Source organism: Clytia hemisphaerica, unplaced genomic scaffold (assembly GCF_902728285.1).
Source record: "Clytia hemisphaerica strain Z4C2 unplaced genomic scaffold, Clytia hemisphaerica genome assembly, whole genome shotgun sequence".
NCBI lineage: Eukaryota > Metazoa > Cnidaria > Hydrozoa > Leptothecata > Clytiidae > Clytia > Clytia hemisphaerica.
The window spans coordinates 2511429-2531368 of NW_027104338.1; the positions used below are offsets into that span (position 1 = coordinate 2511429).

A 19940-nucleotide genomic window follows, 5' to 3' on the forward strand; every position below is an offset into this window, starting at 1 on the left:
GATATTCTTAGCATATTCTTAATTTTTTGGCCATTTTCATCATGGACATTCTTATAAATTATATTCTTATGAAAGAAAAAGCGTGTACATTCGAACTTTTCGTTGTACAGTTCTTGTAGTTTTTCGAATGAATATTGAGAGTAAAAACAAAGAAATAGATCAAAAAGCGAATCGAATGGAAATTGTTCCACTTGATTGAACATAAATAAAACAACATACCCAAAATGTGTTTCAGCTAGATTTTCAACCACTGCAAACAAATGAGGCTACTAAGAAAATCGAAAAATATTTTAAGTATTTTTTTGATATTTCACGTATTTTTATGTGGTTTTAATTGATTATTGATTTTGTCATTTATTTGTATCAAGTCCTTTTGAGATTGAAGGTAAGTGGCAGATTTTTACATTTTGAGAACTTTACATAGTTGGCTCTGGAAAATCAGCAAAGCTCCTTCGGCATAAACTTTTTTTCGATAGCCCTGGTTAGCTGTGTTTAGGTTAGGTTGTTTGAAGGACTTGAGACATAAATTTACCATTCGGATTCGAAATTTGTTTAGATTTTCGATTATTTTTATTACATGTTACTGATGATTTATGATTCCTAGTACTGATCAGCACAATGTCATTATTAGGCTAACAGAAATTAGGTTAGGCTTAAATAAATCACACTTACAATCCATGCACCAGTCCACCTGACCAACAAGTCTTACTAAGGTTTCGTTTTTCGAAGCTTTACCTTTTTGGACCCAAAAAGGGGGCCAGAAACACTTGTATTATGTAATATAAAGCTGTTTTATGATTTGTTTAAGCCTTATCTGGCTCATATTAGCTACACATTTTTTTATTAGAACATCCAAAATTTTTGAAGCCTCCGGATGTTCTTAACTTTTTGAGTTTTAAACCTAAAAATGTTCTCAACTTGTTCTTATTTTGTCCAGTTTTTATGTAGTTTTGAACATTTTCCTAAGAAATCGGGTGTTTTAGAGTCCGCAAAGCCTTAAAATGTTCTTAATTCCTTCTTAAAATTTTGGCCATCGAAGCCTTATGTTCTTATATAGTATGTTCTTATAAAAAAACGTGTAATTTGATAATGACTTGATGCTGTCTGTTTCAGTTTGAGTGATATCTGTAACTTTGGCTAAGACTACTTTCAATAGAATATTTTTTTTTTTTTGCCATAGTGATGGTTTGTTGAGAATGTTCAATGAGAATGAGGCTGTTTCGTCTTCTCATTTACTTCACCTTGGTTGGGTGTACACTACAATGGACGTTGAATGATCTTTATAAAGATTACGTCACTTCACTCAAGAAAGATGGAAAACCATGTAAGTTCGCAAGCTTAATAATGCTGTAGGACTCAAAAACATTTTGTTATCAATCCACACTGTAATCCAATGTAAGATTTGTGTAGATTTAGTATTAACATATTATCTAAATCTAATGTCCAACAAAATGTTAATTTTGCAGTGGAACTATGAGATTTTGTATCTAACTCATTTCCAACCCAACATATTATCTAAATCTAATGTCCAACAAAATGTTAATTTTGCAGTGGAACTATGAGATTTTGCATCTAACTCATTTCCAACCCAACATCAGCAAAATCAAAAACATGAACGAAAAAACCGACAAAAAGCAAGAAAAACAACCATTTGAAGAAGCTAAACAAAACCAAACATGCACTCCCACCTCCTGCTCAGATGACGATGACCAAAACCGTCTAAAATGCCGAAAATGCCACCGCATGGTACACTACGAGTGCACACAATTACCGCTTTATCAGCTGCAAATTTTTGCCAACACTTATAACGAAAAATATCTATGTCAGAATTGCGTGCGGATAACACGATCTCTAATGAGTAAAATAGGTGAGAACTCGTATCATATGATGCAGAGGGAGATTGAGAAGAAGGACGACGTCATTAAAAAGCTCAAAAACCAGCTAGCCAAGAACCGCAGCCTTAAGAACGATATCGAAAACATCTTAACCAATAAGATGGCTGACTTTGAAATAAAAACCAAGCAGATTATAAAAGAAGAAATAAAGCAAACGACGAATTACATAGAGAAAACATCAGAAAAAACATACGCTGAAATAACTAAGAAACACAAGGATAATTTCAAATCAGCAGTGAGAGAACACCAACAAGAAAACAAGAATGAAGAAAGAGACATCGAATCAAGAAAACGAAATATTATTATACATAGAATGGTGGAATTAGAGGTAGACAACAAAGAGGAACAACAGGAACAAGACAAAATAGATATTGAAGGTATACTAGGTAACATTGGCGTTCAAGATATCAAACCGTCCCACCATCATCGCATTGGACAAAACCAAAAAGGGCTACATTGGCGTCCAATCAAGTTGACCTTAAAAAGTATAGAGGAAAAAGAACGGATAATGCAAAATCTGCATAAGCTGAAACGATTCAATGAAATTGGTGGCTTTAGCATCACAGACGACTTCACCATCAACGAAAGAAAAATCATTGAAGATATGTGCCAAAAGGCGAAAAAAATGAATTCAGAAAATGACGATTTCGTTTGGCATGTAAGAGGAAGCCCTAGAACAAACCTTCGCCTAGTTCGAAAATCTAGGACAAAGACCAAAACAACGTCTTCTCTTCTGTCCATATCTTCTGACGACTGGACGACAGATGAAGAATTAGACAATTTATAAATCTAAAATTATTTCGTAGAGGTCGATAGACCTGTGAAATATAATTCTATGAATAAATAACATATTATCTAAATCTAATGTCCAACAAAATGTTAATTTTGCAGTGGAACTATGAGATTTTGTATCTAACTCATTTCCAACCCAACATATTGTCTAAAGCCAAGGTCCAACAATGTTAATGGCATTTTTTTTTTTGCAATGGAACTATGAGATTTGTAATCTAATCATTCGCAACCCAACATATTATCTAAATCTAATGTCCAACAAAATGTTAATTTTGCAGTGGAACTATGAGATTTTGTATCTAACTCATTTCCAACCCAACATATTATCTAAATCTAATGTCCAACAAAATGTTAATTTTGCAGTGGAACTATGAGATTTTGTATCTAACTCATTTCCAACCCAACATATTGTCTAAATCCAATGTCCAACAAAATGTTAATTTTGCAATGGAACTATGAGATTTTGTATCTAACTCATTTCCAACCCAACATATTATCTAAATCTAATGTCCAACAAAATGTTAATTTTGCAGTGGAACTATGAGATTTTGTATCTAACTCATTTCCAACCCAAACATATTGTCTAAATCCAATGTCCAACAAAATGTTATTAATTGCAATGGAACTATGAGATTTTGTATCTAACTCATTTCCAACCCAACATATTATCTAAATCTAATGTCCAACAAAATGTTAATTTTGCAGTGGAACTATGAGATTTTGTATCTAACTCATTTCCAACCCAACATATTGTCTAAATCCAATGTCCAACAAAATGTTAATTTTGCAATGGAACTATGAGATTTTGTATCTAACTTATTTCCAACCCAACATATTATCTAAATCCAATGTCTAACAAAATGTTAATTTTGCAGTGGAACTATGAGATTTTGTATCTAACTCATTCGCAACCCAACATATTATCTAAATCTAATGTCCAACAAAATGTTAATTTTGCAGTGGAACTATGAGATTTTGTATCTAACTCATTCCCAACCCAACATATTATCTAAATCTAATGTCCAACAAAATGTTAATTTTGCAGTGGAACTATGAGATTTTGTATCTAACTCATTCGCAACCCAACATATTATCTAAATCTAATGTCCAACAAAATATTAATTTTGCAGTGGAACTATGAGATTTTGTATCTAACTCATTCCCAACCCAAGATACTCATGTCAAGATAATTTGTCACATTAATGCAAATAATTTAATTGTTGTTATTATTTTTCAGCTGATTCATCCTTGAATGCAGCCAAGAAATCGGTACCTTCACCAGTTCTGACTCATCTATCATTAGCAGCAAAGAAGTCAGTATCTTCACCATCAAACCATGTCCAATCAAAACTCTCAATACAACAAAGACCACTTGTTGGTTCAAGAAAATCTGTCGCCACCAATAAAGTAAACCCAGGGGTTAATATTGCAGCAATGAAGAAATCACCATCACCAATAGCTCCTAAGGAGGTTCATTCTTTCAATGTGGTGGCTAACTTTCACCGTGGTGTTCACCCATCGAAGCTTGCCGAAGTCAAGCCTACTTCTGCCATTATGTTATCACAAAATCAGAAGAAAAATGCAGAGAAGGCTAAAAAGCGTGCTGGAGAAATCCTCAAAGCCAAACCTTTAATGAAAGGAGAATTAGGAGCAAAAAGTGTTTTGGAAATTAATCCAAAACCAATGGCTTCCAAATTAAGCAATAACAGCTTCGAATCTGTTAAACAACAAACTCATTTAACAGAACCTCTAAGTCCGCAGCAAGTCTTAATGAATAAAATGTCATCACCAAATATTCAAAATTCTATGTACCCGATGGTACCTCAACAGACTTTTTACCAAAAGAATTATTTCAATGGTTACCCTCAGCAACAATATGCTTATCCAATGAGAAACCCTTCTCCAATGTATCCACCAATCGAATCAACCAATGCTGCTTTTCAACGCACACCAAAAACTAAAGCTGAACCATGTATACCATCAGCTAGAAATTTATGTCCAACAGCTCCAGTAGATTTATTCATGAGAGCTACACCGAAACCAAGCACAGCGGTGGAGAGCCACAATTTAACCAAACCACTAGTTGAGCAACATACGGTGGAGAGTGATAAGAAAGGAGCAGTAGAAATTAATAAGACGCAAACAGCACCCAAGGTGGAAGCTACTAATCAACAACCAGGACCTGTGGGGACAGCACCTTCAGTAAGAAGAGGTACTATATTACTTTCATGTCATATTTCTTGCAGTGTATGCCATATATTCGGTCATAAAAGGGCTAGAATTAAGATCTAGTAAAGAGCAGTGCTCCTATATATTTAAAGTCAAAAGGTTCCTCTGCAGTTTTGGTTAAGTATTCATCGTTTGATTAATGCAATGATAATTTGTACGGTATGAATAAAAGAGCATGACTGCTTCGGTGGTATTCGAACATTGTTGAAATCTCTTTGGATGTAGATAGTCATTTTAATATGGGGCCACTCAAAAAGTACGTACGCCCTGAGGGGAGGGAAAGAGTACTACCAAAAACGTACGAAAGCGTACGTGTGGGAGGGGGAGGAGGTCGGGTTGAAATGTACGTACGCTTTGGCATTTTCGATAGAGCGAAAATTCAGACAAAGATTTTAGATGTTATGATTATTTCATTAACAAAGACAAAAAGAAGTCTGTGCATTTTAATGATATTCCAAACTTTCACTGACAATCCTTTTGTTTTTGAATTTCAGATGTTCCTGAAGGGCTACGCGAGTTTGTCGAGAAGACTGACAAAGGAACATTCAACGTTGCTGGTGTCCAGTGCTCCTCAACACCAGAGATGTGGGGAAATCGAATCGAATGTGATCAAAAACTTTCTTTCGAACCTCTCCTCAAACAACTATTCACCAACGGTATCGATTTGAATACTCCATCAAGAGAATTAATCGTGCCTGGGAAATTTGATTGTCATGCTTTTGACGTGAACCGTGACCAAGGTTTCATCACGTTTCACGTTGCTTCACGTGAGTTGTTAGATGTTATTCCCAATCACATACGTGTATCGAAAGCCAATGCTTCTGTGGGCTTCAATTATTTTAGTACACCAAATTCGTTGAACGATTTTGATATCTCAATGAATGGTATGTTGAAGTTAGACAAAGCTGCACGTAAAATGAAAGTGGAATCGAAAAAACCAAAAAACACTTGTTTATTTTCAATCACAATGGAAACTAAAGATTTAGAAATTCCAGAATTTACAAAATTGTTCACTGATGCGGATTTATCCCAACAGCGGTCGGAACTACCACCGGATTTGTCAACTTTAGTTCTCTCATCACTTCGATCACCAAGAATCGAAGGTCATTATGATTGCAATGGAGCATTCGAATTTGTTGCTTCATCCAAAAGTCCGGCATCGATTTTTCCTTCACAACCCACAGTCTACATTATCGTACAGAAACCTCGATTGGGTAAAGTGGTCACTGGTGCAATTTGCAAGTTCGAAGATGCATCATACAGATCTTTCATATCCAGTATTTTGAATCAAGATTTCTCTAACATCCCACTCTTCAACGATGTACAAACCGATATGGCAATCGGGTTATCCCGAGATGGGCTTTATACAGTTCGTGATGATAACTTCAAGCGTGAAATGAGCCCGCTACTAAGCAACGGCAATACAATCAAAAAGGGTTTAACCGTCAAATCTAAACTCCCAATCCGTAAAATTGTCGCTGATTCAAACAGCAATGCTTTTTCGAACAGCTCACAACAAAGTTATCCCGAAACGGTATTGGTTAACACTGAAGTCTATAGTAACCGTATGCATATTGAATTTCCCGATGATCTTCGAATCGGTTTATCGGGGATACCTCAACTATTCGGTGAAAGAAACGAAGATATGAATTTCCCACGTAACATTCTAAATATGGATGACACAGACTTCAAAATTACCGGATACGATATAGACGATATTGATAAGAAAGCTTTAACCATTTATTTTGAAGCGCCGTCGGCTATGAAAATTGGTTCTTTGATGTCATTGGACAACGCCAAAGCGAAGTTACGTCGTAATGAGATCTCAAAATGGGATTTCAATGCTACAGGAGACTACAAGCTTGGCAACACCACCGTAGGAATCTTATTGAAATCTCAAGATAGTGGATTTTTGATTGACAGTGATAAAAGTTCAATTCAGTCTGGTTTGTTGGTCGATTTGTTGGATAAACGTTCGAATGTGTTGAAGAAAGAGATGAGTAAACATCATATGGATGATTTTGTTATCGATGATTTTCGAGTCACTGGTACCTTGACTAACAAGAATACTATAAGGTATACAATATAAATTTTAAGTCATTTTTTATGTCTTTATGGTGATATATAACAATGATATACTGCTGGTTAGCCCCTGAATCTAGGCGGTGGAAGTTTCACTGTTTGGTTTTCTAGTTTACTGGTTATATGCTAGCCTGCTCGACGAAAACCACTTTTTACTGCGTTTTACCTAATAAAAAATTTGGTTGGTGGGAAGGTACTGGCTAGTCACACGCTTTGTTTTTGATCGATTTACATTCAAAATTAGGAATGCAGCATATGGGTACTTTATCCACCCAAAGTCTTGCACAGTTAAGATTTAGCCGGCCCTGGGTTTACCGTGATGTCTATGTATGCCAAGGTTTAAATTATCAATCATCAGGAAGTTGCTCATACGATTAATTTTGATCTTTAGATTCAAAGGAAAACCTGAAGTGTTCAGTGTAGATGACGGTAGAATCGAATTCGTTGCCAGTGAGGAACCAAACCGTGATGACAGTCTTGCAATGGGTGTTTACTTCAAACAGGTTGACTTAGACAATGTCTTTGGACGAATGTTGGACAAGAAAATGAGTAGACGTTCATGGACTACTGGAGTTGATGCAGGTATTCGCCATGAACTAACTTTAAAAGTTTTGCACGATGAAAACTTTCGGTTTTTGAAATCTAGATAATAGTTTATCAAGGAAATCTGGAAATCTTCTGACTTTGAAACCATCGAAAGTTGTATGGGTCATGCAAGGACCATACAGTATACCTTGATAAAAGAATGTTTCAGACCTCGTGCATGTACACTCTACGTTTTGATATATTATGTGTATATTCATTCTTATGATCTTTCCTCAGGACTTGTTATCGGCTCCAATAAAAACGCTGCAAACCTTGGCTTCGAAAGTGACGACTTAAAAGAACTTAAAGTCGAAGAAGGATCACATCTCCAAGTGGAATTGAAACGCCCAGAATTCTCTCAATGCAAGGGCGACTCCTTATGCCGTATGTTATCCAACGAGATGCCGAAAAGCTCGCGCGGTTTCATCATGAAGGGTGGTATGGATGGAGGGCGTTTACACCTTTCAACGCCCATCGTAGAGCCACTTGTTGTCAATAAAGCTTTACAATTAAGTGAAGCAAGCCTTAGGATGAATGTTGATCGACATATTGATGTCTCAGTACCAACAACAATGACTTTACCTGGTGTAAATGTACCCTTCAATGGTAAGTTATGATTACTCCCCCCTCTTATTTTATAGAAACCAAAATCAATGTCATCCAATACAACCTTTCATAAATCATGTCACGAGCAACGCTTAACTCAATTCCAAACTATTATTGCAATGGTAATTGTTTCGGGAGGAGTTCATAAAAGCAACACTTAAAAGTTCAAGGGATTTAATCAACTTTGGTAATAGTTTTAAAACGAGGTAGTAGTTGCACTCAAAATACTATATGAGAAGGCCTTAGATAGGCCTTTGAGAAGGGTTTTTATAATTACAATCTTACTCATTGATTAATGCTTGAGTCAGAACTCAATCTTTTTCACGTGATTCTGTTCAGTCCTTTGGATCACTGCCCAAAATACGAAGATTAGTACTTAAATTTAAATCCATCATTTTTCAGGTGATTTGCACGTTGACAATGCCGGTCTTCTACAACTCAGCATGAAATCTGACAATACTTGGGACAAACCGTTTGGTCTGCGAAATACACGTTTCCAAAATCTTTCATTTTTATCATCTTATGAACCAGGGACTCCACTACCTTCATTTGGTGAGTACAAAAACGGTTTCTCATGTTAAATTGTATGACTTTATTATTGTTGGTCATTACAATGGCTCTTTTTGGAACAATTTTCTATTCTCACTGGCATCTAGCACCGACATATTATCACCACTTGGTTAATAGATTCTCAACAAGTCACTGAAACAGCGATGTAAGTAAACCGGATTAACAATTAAACTGCCAAAAGATATCAAAAACAGTAAAATCTTCAAAGAGAGGCTCAACCCTGCATAGAGTAAACACCTAAAAACGCGTGCCTAGAACTTTGTTACATTATTAGTTAGCTCTCATAAATATAGCAAATTCTGTCCATCTTTACTTGCAGACGTCAACGCTCGTATGTATATTGGTCGTGATCCAACGGACGAAACAAAAAGTATCGAAGCACCAGCGGTCCTCAAAATCAATGCTTTAGATCCTACAAAGAATTCTTTCTCAGCCAAACTTCACGATACGTCTTTCGATAAGATTGCTTCGGCATTTGGGACCAAGAAACCGTTATTACGTTTCCAACACGAAGCTTATTTCTTGGAAGATGCAAATTTGGAGTTTGAACCACATAAAGAAGGTAATTTTTAAAATCTTTAAATCCTCAGATTCATGTTTTTATTTCTTCACAACACATAAAAGACCAAGACCATACGTTTTCTGCGTATTATCAGCTTTTTGGTGCTTACTGATAGCGCTAGATAATACCGTTCGTTCCAAAGTATTACCGAATTTATGTATCGGAGGATATCGATGGCGACGGTAAGTGAAATCGATACAGAACAAAGTCGATAGTTGATGTACGGCTCTATATCGCCTTTGCTCACTTAAACAGACGACGGTATATTGTTTTTTTTACCGTTGTCAAGCAAAGTGGACGGTGATCCTAGAGACTTTGCTTTATACCGCCCCCTCGATTTATCTCGAATACATATTCTCTGGCGTCACTCAGTAACGTAAATAAAGCCTGGGATACACGGGGACGAGGTTGATAAAAGACTAGATATGCTAATCCCTGCAAAATACCGTATAGTTATAATTTTCCCGCCAGGATGGGAACCCCATCTTTACCCAAACAGCTTGAAGTTTTATTGATAGTTCTTTATTTATTGTGAAAAATTCCTACTCTTGTCAGTTTCACTTGTTTCAATAAAATCCAATACTTCATTCTCAAGCTCCTACTCTGTGTATTATATTATCAGCTTGTTTATGCTTACTGATAGCGCTAGGTAATATTCTCTGACGTCTATCAGTAGCATAAATAAAGCCTGGAATACACGGGGATTAGGTTGCTTAATTCTAATGTCAAAAATTGAGAGAGTAGGACCGTTTTTTAAACCCACCCAGTGTATAATCCTTCTCCATTCTTATTCTTCTCTTAATGCTTCAGCTGAAGATGACAGCACAGCAGATGCACCGAAAGGACAAATCAAAGCTACCGGACGGATGCGTATTCTCGGACAAATGGCTGACTATAATATCAAATTCTTAAACAAAAACGGAGAAATTCTATCGGAGATATGGTTACCAGATATTGGTGTTAATCAAGGGTTAATGACAATTCATGCCGGTTTGAAATCAGAGCAACGTTCAAACATCGATTCGGCGGTTCATAACGGACCCGCCCTTCTTTGCCGTATGGACCCCCGTGATAATTCCGCTGTATTGGTCGGAAAGCTCTCCACTCTTCGCTTCTCACGGTTAAGCGCCTTGAAATTGGACGATGACGGTCTTTCTGGAAAGATTTACGCCACTTTACCGGGAGGAATTAATGCTAATGTCTCGTTGAAAGCTGATTATGAAGATAATATCCAAGACTCGAATTTCCAGGTAAAAAAAAATTTATGGTGACAGTTTTTGATATCTTTTTATTCTTTTGTCTTCCTGAAGCTATCATAAATACCTAAAAGGGGTGCGTGCCAAATTTCAACTCTGTAAGCCAATTATTCCGCTCTCTACGCTGCCCCAAAGTTTGCGGACATACAAACATTCTGAGATTCTAGTTCAACTGAAGTTGAGAACAATTCCAGCGCTTCTTAGGCCTTTCTTAAACCTCAATGCAAAGTTTTGGACAATTTATGAACTGTATTGATTTTTTAATCTTCTAGACGAGAGCATGTTTACCCATCACAGATAACGTAAAAGCCAATCTCTTCAAACTGCTCCACCAAACCGCTTCACAAACTAAGCGGACGCTCATCTCAGCAGAAGATCGTGTCAGTATGACGGAGAAGATTTATGAGACCACCAAATCAATGATTGAAAAACATAAGAAGAGTTCCCTTGGTTTCATTGAGGAGCTGAGAGGGAAAGCTGATGACATGACCAAGTTAAGGAAAGGAATCAGAAGACATTGTGTTCATGACTGTGGACAATGTATGTTTCTTCTCCTTGATTTCATACACCCCTGTCTCGCAGTCAGGTGGAACTTTTTTCCTCAGTGGGGTCTAGTCTGAATCGCAGACTTCTATAGATATACTTCCTATAAGAAACTTTTTCGCTAGAGGATGAGCAGAAGCCTAATTAAAATCTCAATGGGAATAGAAATTCTATTTTTCCAAGATTAAAAAATCCTGTGAGGGTGGTTTTGTAGTGCAATTTTTTAAACATTGAATTTCAAGTGCAGGGAAGAAATCAATGTCGATTTCCTAGTGGTGCTGAAATTCCACTAGGGTACTTTCCCACCGAGGACAAAATATTTGGCAAATTTTCCAGTGGGGCTGGAGTCCCAGCGGGTCTGTGACACAGGGGTGTTGTAATACACAGCACTTCACAGCTCAGTTAGTCAGTCCCTAGATTCCAAATTATTTTGGTGTTTTCGATATGCTTGTTTCTACTTCTTCCAGTTGTTGAGAGCCGATTGATGTCAAAATAATTACTGTTTGATATCATTTATTATATACTTTTAAATTACCATTTTTAATTAAATCGAATTATTCTGTCTTACAGCATGCATGGGTCTACCAAGTTGGAAGAAGAATGGTATTGAAGTTGCTGGCCACAACGTGGTTGGTTCACCTACCTGGGAATCGTGCAGTAGAAAGATTCCTGATTTGAATTGCATTACTCGATGCCTTGGTCGAAAAGTTATTGAGAATGTGAAAGCTAACAACAAACAAATGGAATTACAGGTAATAGAATCATTATCATCTTACCCAGTCCTCTCTGTGTACACGTGTCTTTCATATCATCCATAACATAATATAATTCATGTCATCCATAATGCAAGCAGTTCTTTTTCTACTCCCTGTAAATCTATAGGATAAAAATACAGAAGAGTCTCTTTAACCCGAATGTTTCCTTTACTCGGCAAGATTTCCCGTCCCTTCAGTTAACAATGCCTTCTATATAAACTTACTCCATAACTCGAAATTTTCTTGACTCGAATAAATTTGTCTCCCCGTGTGCGAGTTATGGAGACTCGACTGTGTAACCTGATGAGTTTTCCTAGCTATAGTCTATCTATTTCGATTTTATTATCCTTTTTTGTATTTTCAGACCTTGATGGAATCTTTAGCGAATACAAAACGTTCGTTACAAGAAGCTCGCTCATTGGTCGAAAGAGGACGAACACTTGTTGATTCTACACTTAACGGATTGGAAAAAGTCAACAAAGAAATTAAAGTTGGAGTTGACATTTCCAAATTTTTGAACAAAAAAGATTCGGATAATGCGATCAAAATCGACGGAGCTTGTTTTCAAGATTCACTGGAGAATGCAGAACGGTCTTTGGTCAAGTTCATGGTTGAATCAGATGTGGATGGTATGAATATTCTTTCTTCGAGTGATTTTTTATTCAAAGACCAACGAGAAAACAATCCCATGAATAACTTTTTATAATTCCCGAAATAGCAGTTTGACCAAATAACGGATACTATTTTTCTACAGAAGATTATACAACTTTGAATTTGATCGATGATCAATAGATCGCACGTATCCTTACCCAGTAGTGTAGACAAGGGGGGGGGGGCGTATAATTTGTGTAGGAGAGCAGATTTTTATGACACTGTAATTATCTATTCATAATATAAAAAGATAATTACTATGTCAAAAAAATCTGCTCTCCTACACAAATTTTGACACCCCCTTGTTTAAGCTACTGTACCCCTACGTTAGTTTGATCTGATGTGTTGTGTTAGCTGTATAATTATGATTGATTATTCTCAAACAAAACACTATTTCTTTTCTTCATCAGGTAAAAGACGAACTTTTGACGTTGAAGCTGCTCTTGATGGAAATTTGGAAACGAATTTAGCCGATGCAATTGCCAATCAGGTTTATCCAGGCTATTACGATTTCAACAAAAAGTTGGAACAAGTCAAATTGTTGCTTAGCAACTTAGATGGACAGAAGAATGCCATTTCACGTGACATTGACGAAGTAACCAATGGAAGGACAGATTCAAATCAATTAAGAAGGTACTTTTTGTTTGTGCGTTAGTTGTCATCGGGGTTTTTTCGTGAAATCTGTGAAGCTGTTCTTACAAAATTCTTATCCTGAAGTTATATTGATTTCTTGTTGAAGCTAAAAAATATTAACTTGAAAATTGGGTGAAAGTAATCTCTTTAAGAATTCGTTTTCCTTGTAATTTTTTTCAGTCAAATTAACTGGAGTGCCGAAGAGGATGAATTTCGTAAATTAGCGTTCGGTGAATTACCACGTTTCACATTGAGTGATGATGAAACTTTACATGCGTTCGAAGAGAAATCCATTTGGGAGATTGCACCTAATAATAATCCTCTGTATGAAACTGAAAACAAAAAGTTGGAGATCAAAGGAACAAAGAAAACCAACATCAATCCAGGTAGATTATACTTTTAATATATTTTTACTTCGGTACCTCAATACTGTAATACACTAATGCAATAATAACTGGTTTGGAGGTCAATACGGTAAAATATTGACCGCAGCCGAAGTACAGACCGAGCTTGTGAGGTCTGTGCGCAGGATAAGGTCAATATTTGACGTATTGACCTCCAAACCAGTTATATTATTGTGTTTATTAACTGGTGAACATTCTTTGTATGTTTCTGGCCAAAAAAATGCATTTTCCACTCATTTTCCATGATTTTTTCGTTTCTTTTTTACCCAATATTTTCTTTGATTTATTCTGACGTCACTTTCTTATGAGAAGTCATTGCAACGTCAGTTTTTTAAATCATGTTCAAACTGACGAAATTTTTCTATAAAACAAATTTCCCTTTTCAAAATCATCGTCAGTTTGACCAAAGCACTGAAGTGGTCTTTACCGTATTTTATTGCCGACCCAAAAAAATATCGGCGTTTTGATTGGTCGAGAGCATCGAGATATTTGCGATATTTCATATTTCTTTAGTCTGGAAATATGACCGCGTTGACTTTTGGGGGACTGGGTAAGCGGCGGGAGAAAAATCAAAACAAAACAGCCGAAAAGAACTGACTTTCGGAGAAACTGACTTGGGAATCAAACATCAAAGGGGGAAACGCAACAAAATATGTTCAGATTAACTTTTACTCTGGAGTTCTTCCATAAAAGACACTAAAATCAAATCTGATGAACTAAGAATTTATTATAAAACTACTTGACACCACCCAAATATTTTCAACTTGTGGCAAATTCGTCCGTGTGATAAACCAAACAGTTTTTTATCAATGCATACAAAAAAACTTGAGATTCTTGAATATTTGCCAATAAAATTTCTCATAACATAACAAGGAAAGTGTAATTAATGTCTTGTATTAAACCAAATGACGAGTGATTTTTATAAAAGTTCTCTCCTAATTCTCGTTCTCGACAACAACGTACGTCCTTGACTTTTCAACTCAACAATCATTATACATCTTCCTTCTAAAATTTGAAACATTTAGAGCTTGACGATAATCAAGAAAGTATCCAAATTGTTTTGCTGTTGTTCTTTAACCATTTTTACAAGCATACATTTTCATCGTGGGACTCCTTTCCTCTGCTATTCTTTCCCCATGGCCATGTCATCGAAACAAAAACATAGAAAAAGACTGTTATCAATCTGATTAATCCAATGATGGAGGGTTCCTTCTCTATCGAAACCATACTGTACATCATCTGCATTTTGAATTATCAATCTAGAAACTTTCAAATACATCTCTGAAAAATCTGCAACTCTTCAAAACAAAACTTCTGGATCGAAAATGATCGAAAAATGTTTCTCTATTTTGTTTTTGTGTGAATACTTTCGGCGGGAAGTTATCGAATGTTATTTTGTTCGAATCTAACGTTCGAATTAGATTTTCGAATAAAAACATTCGAAAGTACACAGAAGCAGAAGAAGGCGGAAGTAAGTTTTAAAACAAAAAGAGGACAATTTTTTTGAGTCGACAATAAATTAGTTATCACATGACTTCTCGTGCAATACTCGATATTTTACTCGTTCCGAGATTTTACCGATATTTTTCCTCGCCTAAAGGCTCGGAAAAATATTACGGAAAAATCTCGGTACTCGTAAAATATTTCTCGTATTGCACTCGAAGTCATGCGATAACTAGTACATATTGACCGCTAGAGAACCAATCAAAATAGCGCATTTTCTTGTATTGACCGGCTTTTACTTCAACCAGTTAATAAATGTGCATAAAGACTTTTTTATCAGGGTTGAATGATATCTAATGTCTACAGCCATTGCAATTCTTGGTGTTCATGACGTAATCACTTATACGGAAACACCCGAAAACACCTGGCGTTTGTCACCAGTTTTGAATTTAAACAATGAAACTGGTGGCAAACGCCCGGTGTTTTTCGTGTGTTTCCGTATAAAAGATTATGTCATGAATATCAAGAATTACCCTCTCACAGGTCATATATTAGACGTCATTCGACCTTAATAAACTCGAGCCCATTCCCCTTGTAACGTTTTGTGGTTCTCACAAATTTGACCATTCTTTTAGATTCCGACAACTCGACACTGTGTGGTCAGCTCAGAAGCAGTGTTGATCGTTACCAACAGATTGTCAACCCATTAGCTGAATTCACCGAGAGTTTCCTGCAAGAGAAAATAATGTTCTATCGTCAAAAGAATCGAAGATTAGCTGATCTCAGAATGATTGATGATCAAATCAAATCAGATTGTAAGTTTTTTTTATTTACATGGGAGTCATGCTGATACCTGATAAAATAGGAAAACATGCGACACACAGATGTTAATAAGGTTTTCTTTTCTAAAGCCTTAGGTTATTACATTAGTTCGAGCTTTTCTCCAACCTTACATCAAAATTACCAAATCAAAGTATCGTATCAAAGTTCTCTTTATAACATTACTGTTTACGACACACACATTTACAATTTCAGGTTTTGTAGAGAATTGTACGATGGAAGATATGGACAATGCCCTTTCTTATTTAGGACGGGCTAGAGATGGTATGATGATTTATTCAATTATTTACAATAACAAATCATTCGTCAAAAATAAACAGAATAGAATCAGATCAAATATATTTTGAATTTGTGCCTATTATTCGCCACGACATGATTCGAGAAGTGGTGATGGGAACACTAAAGGTTGATTTCGCGTGTTGCCATTCGAAGTGCCATTCAATGCCATTCTAATCTTATTGGTTGAAAAAGTGTAACACGTGACTTTGGGTGGAAAAAAATACTTGGATGGATAAATGGCTTATCTTAATCTCTTCATCTTCGGGTTTATTACATTATTGACTTCAATGAGACTTCCTAATGATTCTACCTATTTTTTCTCAGGAACTCTCAAATGGTCAAAAGTGATCGAAGGTCAAATCGAAGATCAAAACAAAGTTGCTTTGGGATATTTCGCTAATCGCACGCGCAGTGTGATCGAAGCGGAGAATGGAATGTCTTTACGCAGGTTTATCATACGGACACGCCAAACAGCGGAGAATGCTATTAAGAAAACCAACATCCCAAAGAAACAAGATCTTGGTGATCGACTGCAGGATGTTTCGAAGGTATAACAATTATTTTTACTTCTTTGGTAACACCCCTGTCTCGTTGATTCGGTGAGAAAGAAATGCCATTTAAAGTCTGTCCAGATATAATTGGCAGTGGAGACAAGAATGCCTGTAACTTTTGATAGTCAAATATAATTATGAAAATTTTTTTTGCTTGTTTTAGAGAATCAAAAGCGCCATATTCGAATGTATTTTTGGTTGAAAAATTCGCGATTTTTAGTGGTTAAATTTGCGATTGCAAAAATTGAGCTTTTTTTCTACTTATGCTATAACGTTCATTTTTACATCAGTGGTAGTTCAACCTTAGGTTAAGAAGTTTGTTAAATTTCAAGGCAAACAGAAAAGTCCTTCGGAAGATATGGGACCCGAAATACCCCTTGGTAGCACTTTTCTGTGAAGTATCAAATCTCCAACTTATTACTAAAAACGGGTGTTATGTTATCTTTTTTGAACAGTGCAAGTAAAAGTTGGAAAGTGTTGGTTTATTGGTATTATTGGTAGCATTGATTATTTTGAAACGAAGTGAAATCACAGTATAATTGCTTTTATTGAAAAGATAAGCATGAACTTATATTGCCTTTGTATTTTTAAGTCATTAAAGAACTTTGCTAATTCCCAAAACACTAAACACAGTTTGGCTATGAGGTCATTAAAAAGATCGTAAAATGTGTTATGATCGAAAAACTGTTTTATCAATCATATCACTACCCCCGTTTTAGTAATAAGTTGAAGATTTGATATTTCACAGAAAAGTGCTACCAAGGGGTATTTCGGGTCCCATTTCTTCCGAAGGACTTTTCTGTTTGCCTTGAAATTTAACAAACTTCTTAACCTAAGGTCGACCTATCACTGGTGTAAAAATTAATGTTATAGCATAAGTAGAAAAAAAGCTCAATTTTTGCAATCGCAAATTTAACCACTAAAAATTGCGAATTTTTCAACCAAAAATACATTCAAATATAGTGCTTTTGATTCTCTAAAACAAGCAAAAAGAAATTCCATAATTATATTTGACTATCAAAAGTTACAGGCATCCTTGTTTCCACTGCCAATTATATCTGGACAAACTTTAGATGGAAAATCACCTATTTCGAATGGAATGAGTTTATATTTTAAAGCTAGGAAATTCTTCGAGATTGGATCTCGGTGAGCTTTTTAGAGAGGATGAAATTTCATGGTATTTCGTCCTCAGGGGGGACAAAATTTCGAATCTTCCCACGGAAAGTCTAATTTTTTTTCGAAAAGCTCGAGTTTGTTGTAGATTTTTCAGACTTTTGTTGTAGATTTTTCATTTTGCTCTCTTCAGGACTTATATTCGCTACTGATTGGCGTCAAGACGAGTGAAGAGCTTTCAAAGATGGCTTCCAAGATTTTCAACATGAAACATCAAATACAAGATTTAAAGAAAGCTAATGTTCCTTGCGTTGAATCGATTATACGAGAGAAACTAGAGTCAAAATCAGGGTTACTTCATTTTAAATCCAAGAAAAATTCAACCACGAATTATTTACCTCTGCACCATAACGCTACAAAGAGTTTAACGAAAGATTCGAAAAAGCATAAAACATCTATCTTGAATGAGGACGATGATAGTAAATACGCCCGGGGTGGACAGAAAAAGCACGCCAATGTACACCCATCAGCTAAACCTTTAGTAACAAGGGTACAGAATATTCAACTACATCACGAAGATAATAAATTCATGAAAGCGATAGATGTACGAGGGGAAACAAAATCGAACATTGAAAGTGGAGATACTTTTGTTGTGAACCAACCCCCAGTTCCTGTTCCGCAAAATACATTTTACGGACAGAATGCTAATTTACAGAACTATGGGTACAATCCCTATGGTAATATGTATTGGAAGAAGAAAAAGTAAACCCACCCAGTATGAATACTTTCAAAAATCTGATTTCATCAGATATGTTCTTCAACACGTGGTTAAAGGTGAAGAAAGACATACAATCACGTTCGTGCAAAAAGCTTTTCCACCCTAGTATGAAAATGACAAAATAAAGATGTGTTAAGTACATTGGACATTTGGATTTATAAAAAAATTGTCAGTCTTTATGGCTGATCAGAGTAGAGCCCATCAAACACGGCCTTCAAAGCAAAGTATAGGTAAACAACTGGAGACGGTATTTCAATAAAATTGGGTGTGTGTGATGGCAATGCTATGTTTTTCTCTTTACAGTATCTCTAAGGGAGGTTACAAAAGCAAGTGAATTTCAAAATATTCTCTCTGAAGATTTGGATTTTCAGCATAAAAAGTATGCATAAAGGGCAACTCTTTCACTATTTAATCCCCCCTATAAGGTAACAGTTTTTGATCGAGAGTCCTGCTACCTGCACCTACCCGGCATTTTGCGACTAAAGTACCCTGTCGCCTGCTATTAGATATATGAATTATTTCATAGATGTTTTTTTATAACATAGCCTAAAATTTTGGAGCTTTTTTTAAGCACCATTTTTGGCGAATTGTATTAGTTTCGGGATTATTTTATAGAATTATTTTGTATTTATTTTTGTTCTTGAGAGAAAATAAATGGATTATTTTTTTAACAATATATATCTGTATATATTATAATTATATTAGAAGGTATATATTATATTATATTATTATTTTCTTTTGCATCACGTACGATTCCCTTATGTTTTTTGACGCGGTCTGTACAATTTTTTTACGCAAGCTCGAACGAAAACATAACCGAACATAATAATCAAATACAACCGAACGGCAAATCCTGGGAAATATTCGATTGTGATTCCATTGTGTTCGACACAATCACATTACGGTTATTCCATAAAGTCGTACAGACCGCAATATTTCTCAGTACAGCCCTAAGAAAATGGATTATTCTACACCCATTTGGGTCCAAAGTCACTTTATTTTGTTATAATCTCTAAGGTACCATGCATAGTATCGGTAGTAAATCCTGCAAAACACCAAAAGCACTTTATGATCATCATGAAATGATGATCACGCTGAATTCGTTCAGAGATTTTTTTGTAATGCTGAGAAGATAAAAAATCATGACAAAGAAGATGAGAACAAAATGTGTATAGAAGTAGTTTCGCTTCGGCCAATATTGAATATTTTGTCATCAATGATAAAATCGCTAGATAACGAAATTTCAACACCCCCTTCTCACAGACCTGGTAGGAATTTTTCAACTGGAAAATTAGCGGACAGACAGAAACACGATTGGGATTGTTATTCCCACATTTTTTATGATACTGGGGATTTAAATTTTTTTATTTTCA

At 35.8% G+C, this 19940-nt stretch overlaps 1 protein-coding gene across 1 annotated transcript; it reads left to right on the forward strand.

The window, feature by feature from the left end:
- The first annotated feature begins 268 nt into the window (after nucleotides 1–268).
- LOC136817943 (uncharacterized) lies at nucleotides 269–19243 on the forward strand. The gene is made up of 18 exons (XM_067074290.1): nucleotides 269–385; nucleotides 1181–1324; nucleotides 3925–4899; nucleotides 5411–6992; nucleotides 7390–7580; nucleotides 7821–8189; nucleotides 8592–8741; nucleotides 9079–9321; nucleotides 10132–10571; nucleotides 10850–11117; nucleotides 11691–11872; nucleotides 12240–12504; nucleotides 12937–13159; nucleotides 13340–13545; nucleotides 15642–15821; nucleotides 16042–16110; nucleotides 16450–16673; nucleotides 17983–19243. Exons 2-18 carry the CDS (start codon nucleotides 1204–1206, stop codon nucleotides 18553–18555), a joined length of 6261 nt encoding a protein of 2086 aa, XP_066930391.1. The 5' UTR covers nucleotides 269–385; nucleotides 1181–1203; the 3' UTR covers nucleotides 18556–19243.
- Nucleotides 19244–19940: the final 697 nt, after the last annotated feature.

Excerpts from the sequence above, each read along its gene's own strand:
- LOC136817943 (XM_067074290.1), top strand. The coding sequence starts at position 1,204 with ATGAGAATGAGGCTGTTTCGTCTTCTCATTTACTTCACCTTGGTTGGG. Across the intron at positions 12,505-12,936 it reads GGTTGAATCAGATGTGGATG|GTAAAAGACGAACTTTTGAC; the intron begins GTATGAATATTC and ends TTTCTTCATCAG. Across the intron at positions 13,546-15,641 it reads GAAAACCAACATCAATCCAG|ATTCCGACAACTCGACACTG; the intron begins GTAGATTATACT and ends CCATTCTTTTAG.